At 45.7% G+C, this 14,475-nt stretch overlaps 1 protein-coding gene across 2 annotated transcripts in view; it reads right to left on the reverse strand.

Annotated features, from left to right (window-relative positions):
• The window catches only part of Cnnm1 (cyclin and CBS domain divalent metal cation transport mediator 1), a 59,436-nt gene extending 45,829 nt beyond the window's left edge, over positions 1 to 13,607 (reverse strand). For both annotated transcript variants that reach the window (XM_041661445.1, XM_041661444.1), the window contains exon 1: positions 12,019 to 13,607. In XM_041661445.1, coding sequence (XP_041517379.1) covers positions 12,019 to 13,591 — 1,573 coding nt within the window. In that variant the 5' untranslated portion in view covers positions 13,592 to 13,607. The remainder of the gene's footprint in view (positions 1 to 12,018) is intronic.
• Between the last annotated feature and the right edge of the window lie 868 nt (positions 13,608 to 14,475).

Genomic DNA, 14,475 nt, shown 5'->3' on the forward strand with positions numbered 1-14,475 from the left:
TCCAAAGTACAAGGCAGATCCCGTTGACAGTCAACTACATATTCAGACAGTATATTTACAGACTGGTTATCAACTGGGGGCAATTTTGCTCACACCCTACTCCCCAATACCCTACTCCCCAGACAGCATTTGGCAATGCCTAGAGACAAGTTGTCTGTTACAACCTGAGGTTATAATTGAGTGAGTAGAAACCAAGGAAGAGGCTAAGTATCCTATTATGCACAAGATAGCTTCCTCAAGGCCAACAAAGCCTTATCCTGCCCAGAATTCAACACTGCTGAGGCTGGAAGGCTTGGTTTACAGACACCTATTGTTGGGTAAAGAAATTTTACATTACATGTTTGTACTGGAAAAAGCACAAACAAAGAGCCCTAGTCTTCAAGGACTTGAACTGAAAAAACACTAGCCCACTGGAGCAGGTGGCTCTGGCAGGCCTTGCCCTGCTCCCAGTTCCCTTGGTCTTGCTAAAAACTGTTAGGCTACCTTCCTGTGGTGAGCCACCAAGGTCTTTCCCCTTATTTGGTCACTTCCTCCTCCTGACTGACTCCCCAGGCTGACTACCAAGATCCTGCTATCAAGGTAAAAGCCCCCTTTGGTTCACCTAATTAATATGCTTTGAATCAAAATATAGCACCACATCCTATCCCATTCTAACACAGACCTCCCCCTTTTCTCTTCAAAAGGACACCTGCAAGGTCATTGGCTATTGTTTTGCTGCCCGAGTCAGAAAGCTGCCACTTTAACTTTTCTTCCCTGCTTAATAAAGGAACTCTCAAGAGAAAACAGATGTTTGGGTGGGGTTTATGCCTAATCCGGGTTCTGAGATAGAGCCCCTGATTTGCGGGGTAGGGTTATCTGTTCTGCTAAAGGTGCTTTAGGCTTGGCCCTCAGAGAACTTTCCTGGACCCTGTTAGCATACTTCCTGTGCCAGGAGAAAACAGCCAATAATTGATCTGATTCCTCATTGTTTCAAAAATAGCCACAGCACTTTGGTAAGGTGAAAATAGAAGCTGGGAGGAGGACATATTGCTTGGTAACAGAGAGCATGAATAGGGAAGCAGAAGTAATTTTATGGTTTCTGCGGCTCTCATGGCCTTCACCTTGTAAAACGCGGAGGCTTCCGTTAAGCTCTTTATGGCATCCCCATAGCGTTTGCCAGGCAGCACTCGTTGACTCCTTAGCAACCACGTGACCACTGCCCGGGTACTTGTTCCAGGACCCCCACTTCTGAGGCTCAGGATCAGGATTGCAGGGTGAGGTGAGGGTACAGACAATCTAAAAGAACGAACTCTGAAGAAGATTCTTACACACTCGGAACCTCGAGGACCACTGTTCTTGACACTTGCTAGTCAAAATGCAGTCCTTGGCTCAGAAGGCCGACAGCACCTGGAGACTTGTTTCTAGCTCCAGAAGCTCAGGCCCCACCCTAGTCCTCAGAGGTAGACTCTGCATTTCGCTGAGATCCCAAGTGGTTCTTACACACAACTATGTATGAGAAAAACTGGCCCAAACTAAACCTAGGCCTAATCCTAACCCTAGACACTAGATTGCCACGGACTGTATGCCTTTTCCACACAATGGAGATTTAAAACAAATGCTGACATCATGGTCATAGTGCATAAAACTGAGTTTCTGTTTTGAAAGGATTTTTACAAATGTAAAAGCTCTGTAACCATGAGGGATTATCACTGCTCTTTTTATTAGTTTTCTTTCAAGGCTTCAGTTTTTGCTTTCTTAAAATCAAGGTGGTGAATGCCTGTAAATCTAGCACTTAGGAGGCTGAGGCAGGAAGATTTGGAATTCAAGGTCAACCCAGTCTCAAAATAAATAAATAAATAAATAAATAAATAAAGTGTAAAAATTAAAAGTTGGGACCAAAGTCTTTTCTAAAATTTTATACTAAGTCTAAATAATCTCAGGCTACAAGAACAGTTTGACGTTTACAGGGTGCCTCTGTTTGATGAGAACATATTTACGAATGTTTTATGGATTGACCGGGGAAGGGAGGGACATGAACGTGCAGGTACCATGGTGCAGAAGTCAAAGGACAACTTGCAGGAGTTGGCTTCAGCCTCCATCATGTGGATCCTTGGGATGGAGCTCAGGTCATTAGGTCTGGAGACAAGCACTTTTACATGCTGAGACATCTTACTGACCCCAGAAATTTAATTTGTGCCAACAATTACAGCCTCTGTGTTAACTAAGAGCTCTGAACCCCTAATGTTTTTATCTTAATGTTGGAGCACCCCACAGGAATGGGATAAGGAAGAGCTACTAGGCCACAGGCTCCGTGGTTCTTATCATTTCTATACAGTCATTCATCTTCTAACAAATCTCAAAGAGAAGACAAAAAAATTTCCCCACTAATCCTACACCAGTCACACTGACTTAAAGAAATAAAAGAAATAAAACTCTTTTTTTTTTCTGGTTAAAAATAACAAGGAATTGCAGTCACATTTTGAAGTCACCGTTTTGTTCTAGAGAAATAAGAATAATCAACACCTTTATCACGCACACATACACAAACCTCTTGAGCTACTAAAAGGCAATTATGAAAAAGCCAACTCTGTCATCCAGAGTACCATGGTAACCAACATCACTAGGGCATGAAAAAACAGTTGTTAGTCACTAGAATCAAAGCCAGTTGGCAATTTGGCTTGCTAAGCAACACTACAAAAATAGCAGAGTAAGGGCTCATTATCCGGAGGTCTGATGCTGCACAGCTTGGAATCTGGCTCCAGAAGGAAGTGTCCCAGGTCTCTGCATCAATCTGCATCTGAGGTGCACAGCCCAAGTCTAACATATCACTTGTTTAACCAGCATTCATCAAAATGCTTGCATCTGAGGCAGATGGTTTGATAACCCACATGTTTAGTTGGGTTTTCAGCTGAACAGGAAAACTGTGGGTTGATGATGGACAGAACAAGAGTGGTCCTGGCAGGAGCTTGGTGAGGCAGGATTTGCCTGAGACGGACTCAAGGAGAACGAACAGCTGACCACAGAGGACAGAGAAAACTATAAGGAGTAGACAGAGAGCTGGTTATAACGCAGCATTAAATAACTGTATTCTCATGGCCCTGCGTCATCAAGAAAAAGATGGAGTTATATTTAGGATCCTTAGTTAAGGCAAGAATGGGTACAAGTGATTTTGGAACCACCACAGTCGAAAGGAAGAAACATGCTGTTTTAGCATTCGTGAGGAATAAAAACTATTCGTGGCAAAGGCTTCATTCTTCCTAGTTTTCAATTTTGGTAGAGATTCAGGCTTGTGAGAATTGCTTTAGCAGCATTAAGATGTATTGTCGGCTCTGTTCTGCCTGTCTTTTCCTAGCTCAGATTCCTGCCTCAGCTGGAATGCCTTTTTCTTTCACAATCGCTGATCACAGTTCTTTCAAGGCCAAGTTAAAATTGTACTTCCTTCTGAGAAATTTTCTCAGATCACCCAAGGACTCATTGCTCCTTTCTCTTCTCAGATACCCTTGTCTGTACCCCAGGCTACCTCTTAACCAAGACCCCTTGTACCAAGACCCTTTCTTCCTTTGTGTTCCCATATTTACATCTGCGTCTGTCTGCCATTGCCCCAGTGCTGTCGGGAACAGTACTGAACTGGGTTGCCTGGTGTCGACAGCCACAGGCAGGCATAGGGAAGGCTGGTTTCCTGAAGTGGGGCACAACCCAGAGGGAACCTTGGATGCTGCTACTCCCTTCTTCCTTCAGAGCCTTGCACATTTGCTTCCATCTTCTGGGGACCTCTTGCTTGGAGAAACTACTTCCCATCCTCTAGGGTTCAGGTCAGATATTTGGGGAGTAACCAGCTGAGGTTGCCTGCCACATACTTTTTGTCCCAATTACAACCCATTTTGTAATAATTTGTCAGCTAGCGTTCTTCTCTCTGTTTAACTGCAAGCCCCAAGAGCCCACAATGATGCTTACCTGGTTACTATATCCCCATACAGAACAAAGTTCCACCAATACACAGAAGGTAGGCAGGAAAGAATGGGAAGGAATCTCAGTCTGATAAGGAACTTGAAGCAGAAAATGAGAGGACTGAAGATTCCTAGTGTCTAAGGGGATGCCTAGAGGCAGATCAGTTTGGGAGAAACCAAGAGAACACGCAGACCCTCTTCTAAGAAACCCGGAGGTTGGAAAGAAGTTAGAAGCATGGCCACATACATCTTGTGGGGGGTTAAACATGGAACTGAGCTGAGCTACAATAATACACAGTATCTTTCGAATAAGAGAGAACCCAGGAGAGATGATAAAAAGAAGAAATTGAATTTAGCTGCAGCCTGTGGGATTTAGATTAGATAAAAAGGCAGCCTGACAACAAAAGCTGGCATGGCCGGGAAAGGAAGGCGAACTCTAAAAAAAGAAAGACTGGGAATTAGAATTCCACTCAGGTTCTTTAATGTTTCTTTGGGCTCTGATTATGTTGTTATCTATTTTTTTTTTTGCCAGACTGGTTTGGGGGATGGCATGGGCAGGGAGAATATTGCAGGAAACCGTTATGTTGCCACACTGGAAAATATTAAGATAGAAAAGTAAACCTACAATTTTGTCATCTTACATAGTTATTTTCATTTTTCTTGGTTCCCTTTACTTTCTCCCTGTGCACGACAGACTCTACTTTGTCTACAGTTTGTTCTGGTGGGTCACAGCTCATTCTACATCCCACTAATTATTTAGCAATGCTAACATATTTAATAACATCCTACATTTAATTTTACCAGTGCACTTCAATATTGTAACTCAATGATACTAATTGAAGCATTAATGTTTTTGACAGACTTCTATGGAATTAACCAATGGAATGATAATTCTTCCTGCTGACATACTCCATCAGAATTTGGGGTATGAGGTAAAATACTGACTTTTCAATTATTCATCAGTGAAAAAATTAGAATCTGCAAGCGGGGCAGGGACATTTCCTTGGTGGTTGGAAACACTTTGGGGAAAGATCCTCTGAAAGAAGAGCCAGGAATCGAGGACTGTCATCACCGTATTCCCAGAACATAATAAAGTGCCTGTCTTCAGAGTTTGAAAAACTTTGAATGAATCAATGGACGAGCAAAGACTGTGCATAAGATAGCAATAGGTCATTTTATAGCCATGCTAGTCTTCAGGCAGAGGAACCAGCATGGGTGGGTTGAGTGGCAAAGAGCGTGCTATTATTTGACCATATATCATATAACAGAGTTAACCATCAACACTATAAAGCCCACGGACTTGGAATTCAGAATTCAGTTTCATTACTTTTCTGTGTCTACACAGGGTTAGTTTTCACTTAAACTAGTCTACTATAGAGTAAACTTTATGTTAAATATAATAAACCTCAAAGTGTCCATATTATAAACCAGGCTTCCCAAATTATAGTCCTCAATCTTGAGAAAACTGTAGCAAAAATGATATATAAGCCAATGAATGACTCTAGGAATTATACTGGAACGTTAGATCAGAGTAGGCTCCTGCTTTTTCTGTTTATTTTTTTTAAAAAAATTGAAGTGATTATGTGCAGTATATATTTAATATAATAGTAAGAATTATTTCATGCAAAGCTAAAGAAATTGTTCAGCATTTAAGGGCATGTGCTCTTGTGGAGGACCTGGGTTCCACTCCCAGCACCCATATTAGGTTGTTAACAACTGCCTGTATTTCCAGTTCCAGGGTATCTGATGCCCCCTTTGACCTCATGTGCACTCACATGGTGCACACACAGACAAGCAGGGAAACACACAGACATGCAGAAAATAAAAGTAAAACTTTAAAAAGTTATCTCCTGATAATGGGATTATTTTTACATGTTTTAACACTTCTATTTTTTATGTCTAATTTTTTTTCCTATATAAAGTGTAGAAGTCTATAAACTTCAGTATAATTTTTATGAAAGCAAAATATGCTATTTAATCAATTGCTCTGTCTTCCATGTTCCAATTGCATCTTTACATGTCTGTTATAGTATTTTATCTTCATGGTTTTCATATAGGTTTGTCTTACACATATATTTATATATTGAGCTATGACTCACGGCTTGGAATGTCATGGAAAGTCATGGTGAAAGATGAGTTAGTCTGCTAAGCTTGCAAAGAGAATGGAATATTATTCTTGGCATTAGGCTTCCGGGTGTAGATTTTGTAGATTTTGGTCTATGTAGTCTAGAGTGGCCTAGAACTTGAGATCCTTCTGCCTCTTCTTCTGAGTGAATACAGATGTACATCACTGTGTCTTGTCTAAGAATACACTGAATACTAAAAAGAATTGTAACAGTTGTTTCTAAAGAGACAGAAAAACAATATAGGCTGTATTTTTCCTTTACTATTTAAAGTTTAATATGTCCTGCTCTATAGGCCAAAGCTATTAGGTTAAAGACAATTAAAGATTCATTTACTAGAGCTCTGCAGAACTCATCTATTACATTATATATTATAGCTTAGCTCCTCAGTCATCTAGTCGGCCTTTCAAAAATCCTTTATAATGTACTAAGCCAGACGTGGTGGTAAATGCTTGTAATCCCAGCATGCAGAAGGCTGACACAGGAAGACTCTGAATCCATATGGCTCCTTTAACAAGACATAGAGTGAGTTGGGGAGGTAGCTCAATTGGTAAAATGCTTGCCTTGTAAACATGATAACCTCAGTTACCCCAAGGACCTACTTAAATAGCTAGACCCATATAAGACAACTAGGTATGGTGACCCACACTGTAATCTCAGTGCTGGGAGGCTGAAGTGGAGGCAGAGGCAGAGGCAGAGGCAGAGGCAGAGGCAGAGGCAGAGGCAGAGGAATCCCCAGGGCTCAGGAGTTAGCTAGCCTACTTTAACGGGCAAGCTCCAGGCAAATGAGAGATACTGTCCTCAAAATAAGGTAGACAGTGTTCTTAAGGAATGATACCCTGATTTATTCTCTTGCACACAACATACACCCATGCACTTATACAGGCATATAGAACAACAAAATTGGATACAACTGAGGTTTATAAGAGATGCTCCAGAAAGGGCGGCTCCTAACCTGAGGACATATGCAGTATGAGAAAGGAACAGATAAGACACAAATGTTATGGAATTCGAGGCCATGGGCACCTAAAGCTGTGGCAGAGAGTGGGGGAGTGCTGGGACCGTAAAGGTGGTCAGACAGCAGGTCACCAGGGTACCGACAGCTCCATCTCTGCTTAGACTTTATCCTCTGGATGATGGAAGCTGCTGAAGGACTTGAAACAGAGGATGAAAACCTAGAGAGGATTTTAGTGACACTAGAGAGGACAGGCTGTAAGGAAACAATGAGTTGAAGAAGTGTAACCTTTTAGGAGACATTTTCACAACGGAGTAATAGCTAACCACAGCTAACACATCATTTGTGATAGATGCCGAATAAGCATCACAATGCAATGGTCTTAATAGGACCAAGCCAGGACCAGCACCACACTTCCGCTAGGAGTCTCAGCCTTACTTATTTAATGTCTATCTCTTCTTCCAGTAGAGTTGAAGCCTCATGCAGACAAGCAGTCACATTGGCAGTGTTCTTTACCATGTCTATACCCTCGGCACAAAGTAATTACTTGTTGAATAAAATCAATGACTAATCTACACAAAGAAATAGTGGGATAAATTATGTAGGTCCAAGAGTCTGGATGTAATACTAATAATCAGTGTTTTCCTAAGGAGAGACCAGAGTTCTTTTGCTCTCTCTTCAAATCCACTAAGGACAGACCGTGTGGAGACACAGAAAGAGGCAGACAGATGCAAGCCAGGAAGAGAGTATGTGTCAGGAACTGTGCTAGCCAGAACCTTGAACTGGGACTTGTACCATCTAGTAGAGTGGGAAGAGGGATTTCTGTTGCTGAGATCACTCCAGGCTGCAGTATTTGGGTATGGCAGCTCCCAAGGAACATACCAAGATGAAGTTTAATATGACAAGGATGGGTTATATGAGTGATTTCTAAATTAGCACACTGGAGGGACCGTGCAGTCTGTACTGGAGGAAAAGGAAGAGACATTTGCAGTGGTCAGTAGACAGCCCCAATTATTTTGTATTCATTCACCTTCACTCAAACACAGGAATACGAAATTTGCCTATGACTACTTACTCAGTCAATGTTTACTTATGATTACACGATAGTCCCTGTGCTTGTTCTGAGACAAGGGATAAGATTCATTCTCTGCTATCAAGGAACTCAGTCATGTGGGAAGAAATACCATTTCCTTTTTGTGAAGCAGGCATGCCCACTGGAAAGACCATTTTCCCTTTCTTCACCCCTAAAGATTTACAACTGGTAAGTACAGGGGTAGCGTCCTACATAGACCAAGAGCTTTGGGTCATATGATCCGTATTTGAATTTGGGTTACATAGGCTCAGTGGTAATCTAAGAATAACTATCTGGGTCTTAGGGTCAGTCTTTGTAACTGTAGAATCAGATAAGGTAGACAGAACCCTAAAGTGGAATATTCATGGTGGTAGTTATTACAATTATTAAAGCTACATTCTCAACCCAAAGAGACTAAAGCTACGGGTAGCAAGTCAGGAAAAAAGGCCAGTTTCACCACCATGCTTGACAGCAGAAATTCCAGGTTTCCCGGGGACAGGATTAGAGTAGCCAGAGTCAGGGTGGCAGACAAACAGGTGTTGGGCATCTACAGCCCTAGTTCAATCACAGTTCAGTGATCGCCTACGGGCAGTTGAGTAAGTCACGCTATCGATTTTAGCTTTAGTTGTTTCATCTACAAAATGGAGTTAAAGACCCACCCAGGAGGGCTGTTCTGAATATAAAGAGGGCTTGGCGTGGTGCCTGGCAGAATTGTCACTCAATTAATGGCAACTGTTGCTTTTATTAATATAATCATTTTCCTCTTTCACCTCCTAAGGGATTTGTTTAGATGGTTAAGTTACTTGAGATTCGAGGAAGTGAGGGAAATGGAAGAGCTATTAAAGACTAGCTTAAAAAAAGTTATTTTTTAAATGTTAAAGAAAAGCAGTTTAACTTGGCTTGCTTCTCCTAACATGTGGTGCAAGCGTAAGTCATAAGTTGGCCACTGTTCTGTGGCTTAGAGCCTGATATAACTTCCTTGTTAACGATTCCTCGTCTCCTACCCAAAGCAGGTCTATCAAGCTGTTACTAAGGGTTCTCTGAGGATGTTTAATTCCTTTCCAACTTTAATGTAAACTCAAGTCACACAAGGACTTATTAAAAATGCAGATTTTCATCCAGGAAATTTATAGTAGGGCATGAAATTCTGCATTGCCAATAGGTTCCCATGTGAGCCCCATGCTTTGGGTTCAAGGATGGCATTCCACGGAAGTAGCAGGGCTCTGAGAAGATAGAGAAATGCCTTTGTTGGCCTAGTGCTTGCTGTTATGGCCTACTTCTCTTTAACGATCTGTCTAATAATAGACTGCTTAATAGAATATGAGCAAGCTTGTTTCAGACTGGACTTGGAAATTCTGCACATGGACTCATTCTAAATCAATATCAGCTGTTCTGAACAACTCTTCCTAGAACACAAAGTTTGCTCCTAAAAGACAGCTGTTATTAACCTTAGATACTTCATTGACTGTTAGCTTCCTGAAGGTAGTCTTGCCTCCACTGTTACCCAAAACTATGTATCAATACATACTGAGTGGATGAAAGAAATCACAGTCTCAGTAAAAATGTTTTTTGAACTAAAAATTTCTGTACATCCAGTGGGACACCACCCCTTGAAACTTCATTTAGAGCTGTCCTGGAGACCCCCTCCCCAAACACTACAGGCTATTGCAGTGTATTAGAATTTGATGGTATGACCCTATTGTTGAAAACACCATAGACTTTGCTCACAAGTTACAGAGGAATCAAGTGGGTACTGACTAGGAGGCTTCTCTGCATGTTTTTTTTTTCAGAGTATTGGAAGGTGCTATGCAGATCGCTGCGGGGAAAGTCATCAACAGTCTTACCCAGCTATGAGCCCCGTGAACCAAAATAATGACTCATTGTGTCAAGATAGACCCATGGATGCAATAGTGGCATGGATGTTATGGGGGTAATACATTGCTTTATGATTGGATTTAAGGCCTGTTTCACAGGAGGAAACATGCCTGGTACTATAAATCTGTTCAAGAACACATGGTTGGAGAGCTTGCAGGCCCCGGTGGAGGAGAGAAGACCTACCATGAATTCAATTCTTTTGCTAAATAGACTTAGTATCAAACTGCCCTCTAAATTTGTATCTCTACTCATAGATTAGCGTAGTTCTCAGACCTTATCAGAGAAGTCTCTTTGTACTATAGATGGTGGTTAATACAGAAACTTACAACTGGTCAAAGCACAGAGAGTAAGTATTAGTGGAGTGCTCAGTCATAAATGGTACATCTGTATCACCTGCCCTAAAGTGCAAGGACCATCACAGAAGAGGGGACAGACACACTGTAAAACCTAGGAGTTGGGGAGGACCAGAGCAAAACTGTCTTCTGGACATGACAGGGCCTTTGCACTCATGAGCTCCCAGCAGCTGTGGTTGCCTGCGTAAGATCTGCATAAGATCAAGCCAGTCAACACTTAAGCTTAGATGGGGAGGGGCTCATAAAAGTCCCCACCTTTACCTGAGGAGCTATAGGCAGTTGATGCCTTGGGGGGCAGGAAGTAGCAGTGTTCTTTCAGGGTGTAGCCCCTGGTAGGTTGACCACACTCTTGTGGATATGGGGAAAAAGAGAACAAGATGCTGAGAGAGTGGGTAGGTGGGGTGGATCCAGAGGGAGTCACGAGGAAGAATGATGGTGAATATGATCATAATGCATTATATAAAATAATCAGAAAAAATAATAAAAATACTTCTGGCACTACATGATAATGACACACTTTCTCAAACAAACTGGAGTTGCTCCCAGCAGAAACTTAAGCCTTGGTAAGCCTCAGGGAAAAACCACAAGTGGGAGACAATGAATCAGAATATGGCAACCAGTGAGCTGAGCGGAGTGGAAGAGGCCTGGGGCTCAGCCAATGGTGAGGGAGACAGGGAAACATGAGACTGTGTTTTGAATATTTTCAATGGTGACCCCTCAAAGTAGACTTGATTAAAAACAAAAACTAGGGGTAGCTCTGGGCCAGATCTGGTAAATAAGGGGCAGGGCAAACACAAGGCCAAGAGAGCTAACTCTAAAGTATCCAGGTTGATTTTTCTTGAGTGAATTTGTACTCAGGCCCAGAAGGCAATCTCCAAAGACAAACCCACACATGCAGTCAAGGGGATATAGCTTGCTATAGCACCACAGTTTGAGGTTAGGAGGTATGGGGAAGATACTGATGGTGTTGAAAGAAACCCATTAATTTGGGTGAAAATTTTCTCGGGTCTTCCCTCCGAATAAATACTTCCTTAAGTCCCTACCTACCCCGCTACTATGAAGAGGTAGAGCTCCTGGAAGTGCCAAGACCCAACTAACTCTCAGTCCCTAACCTGGTCATTCTGTGTGTCAGGCTGCAAGTGAGTTAAAGAGGGAGAAGAACGTCTAAGGAGCCTGGTGTTTCTTCTTCTTCACTCAAAGGGCAGAACTGGGAGGCTCTCGAAAGAGACCAGCTCTTCTGCTCCTGGTATGGCAGACACTGTCAGAGCTGGAGCTGTCCAGCAATGGAGTTCATTCTCTTTGGAAACTGGGAACTTTCAGTTTTAGGAGTCTGAGGCAAAGGCTGTGGGATTCTATAGAGGGAGCCCTGTAGTGGGTGGGGAGGTTGCAATAAACTCCCACGGCTCACCTGGGCTCAACCTCACAGTACCTGGTGCTTAGCAGACCGCAGAAAGAATTATAGTTGGGAGACAATGGATGAGGAATATGGTTTAGCTGGTGAGCCAAGGAGAGTGGAAGAGGCCTGGGGCTCAGCCAGCTGCAAGGAAGGTCGAGAAGCATGTGATATCTAGGGAGCCAATAGCAGACCTTGCTGGAGTTTCTGGCTCCATAGATCAGAGGCTTTGCTTTGGGTACCTGAAGCCTCTCATGGTTATGAAAGGCAGTATCTTTGAAGGGGGATAGGAGCCAGGGAAGGATAAAGACCACTGCTCACCCTTCTTAAACTCCTCCAGCACCGTGTCCAGCCGGGTATCATTGAAGACGCAGTGCAGGGGCCGGTTGTAGAAACGGGTGACTGTGAGCAGCGGGGTACAGTCGTCCGGGTCCACAAAGGCCAAGTCTTTTACGAACAGAATGTCCACAATATTGTGCCTCTGGTCGCCCTCATACACAGGGATGCGAGTGTAGCCACTGCGGAGGATCTCGGATACTGTGGCGAAGTCAAGCACAGCGTCGGAGCGCAGCATGAAGCAGTCCCCAAGGGGGGTCAGCACCTCCTCTACCACCTTAGTGCGCAGCTCCAGGGCGCCCTGGATAATGTTGAGCTCTTCCTTCACCAGGTCGCTGTAAGGGTCCGCAGCCCGCAGAGTCTCCAGCAGTTTCTCCCTCGTGTAGAAGGTGCTGATCTCCTGGCGTAGCGCCCAGTCCAGGAGGCGGCCCAGCGGGTAGCACACCGGAAAGGCAGCAGCCATGAGGAGCCGGGTCAGGCACACACTGTGCGAGGCGATGGCCAACCCGTGCCGTGAACACACCGAGTAGGGACAGATCTCGGCTCCCAGGAACACCGCGCCGGTGCACACGAGCGCTGGCAGCCACGGGAAGTGAACCCCCGCCTCGCCATAGTCCTCCCCGGTGCCCCCGACGCCCGGCGGCAGCGAGGCATACAGCCAACCGGCCAGCGCGGCATTAGCACCGGCTTGGCCCAGGAGCAGGGTGCAGAGCAGATGGGTCCCCCTGCCGCGCACGGCCTGCACGCGGCGCGCCTGCTCCTGCTCGGCGGCCGAGCCACTGTTCCGCAGCACCCGTAACTCCACCGGGTCCAGCGAGAGCAGGCTCAGGCGCAGGCCGCTGAACAGGGCGGACAGGGCCAGCAGCAGGAGCGCCCCGAGCGCTCGCAGCCACGCGGGCGGCAGCAGGTCCCCACCCGGGCCGTAGAGCCGCGGGCGGACGCGCAGCAGGAAGCCGCCGGCGGCGCCGTGGTGGTGCCAAGAGCGCCCGTCCCAGGCGCACAGCGAAAAGAGCTTCCCGCCGCCGCCCGCGCCACCGCGCTCCGCCTCGCCCTTACGCAGCTCCCGCACCCGCACCTGGACCAGGGCCGAGCCCGCCACGCCCCCGGGGCGCAATGGCCCCAGGACCTCCACATCCGACGCCCAGTCGCTCTGCTCGCGGCAGCGCTGCGGTCCCGGGGGACGCGTGGGGACCGCGCTGGGCGCCACGCCGCTCGCACCGGGGGGTTCCTCGATGAACACGAGCCGCGGGGCCCAATCGCCTGTGCCGTTCTCTCCCGGGGCCAGGGAGGGTGCAGGCACAGGCGCGGAGGGGACCGCCGGCCCAGGCTGGAAGTAGACCCGCAGGAGGAAGCTGGTGCCTTCGGCCGCGCGCAGGGTGCCCCCCTCCAGGGATACACGGCCTCCAGCTGTGTCTTCGGGCCGCAGACCCAGCAGCCAGGCAGCAGCGGTCGGGGGCCGAGGTGACAGGGAGAAGAAGAGCAGGAGTACGGCGCCCCGGCTGCAGCAGTCCCGGAGCCTGACACCCAGCGCTGCTGCCGCCGCGGCCGCCGCCGCCATCCTGCACCCGGCGCGATTGCACGTGATACTGCAGCAAGCCGAGTGCGAGCTGGAGGGAGGAGGAGGAGCTGGAGCCGGGAATCCGGCCCCAGGCAGGTCACCACGTGTGCTCCCCTTGAGCGCGTGGGCTGGAGGCGGGGGTGGGGAGTGTGCGTTTGGGGGGGGGGGAGAGAAGGGGGTGATCGGAATCCGCCTGGGAGGGGTCCCCTGCGGGAGGCTGGAGATGGGCACGCACTGACACAGTGCCTAGCCTGGACACACTTGAGTGTATCTGTGCTGTAGCCCTGGGAAGGCTGGTTTGGAGCAAGGCCTCCTATTTCAGTAGTTCCTCCCCTTCAACCTCCCTGCGTTCTGCTCACTGCCCTTATGCGAACTTCTACCCGGCAGCAAATCTGAACGACAGGCCTTCTGCTGTCCATTCAACCCAGGAAATTTCCCAGAGTTTCTCCTCTGCCACTTGTCTTCTTCCTTCTAATTAAAAGATATTCTGGTCCTGAATCTGTGAAAAATTTTGGTCTTTCATATTGTAAAAATTTCCAAATTAAATTTAAATTCAACTCCTTGTTAAGATACCAATGTTCATCAGTGAATTGAAAAACATTATGGTATGATTATGAAACAGAGTACTATACATCCAGGAAAAGGTTGTGCAGGATCCAATGTATATGTAAGGTTCAGAACAAGGATGTAATATACCAGTCTTTTGTTAAAAAGATATTCATGAATAAATTTTATGTACATGTTCGTGTATGCCAGTATCAGGTTTCAACGGGGAATGATGCCCAAGAAATGTAATAACAGGATTAGTTTCTTAATGAATAGGTTAACAAGAAGTTACAAAAAATAATACACAGAAGTATCTCTACTTTTCTCTCAGTTCCTTC

Source organism: Microtus oregoni, unplaced genomic scaffold (assembly GCF_018167655.1).
Source record: "Microtus oregoni isolate MIOR12 unplaced genomic scaffold, Mior012 000012F_ref0000307, whole genome shotgun sequence".
NCBI classification, from domain to species: domain Eukaryota; kingdom Metazoa; phylum Chordata; class Mammalia; order Rodentia; family Cricetidae; genus Microtus; species Microtus oregoni.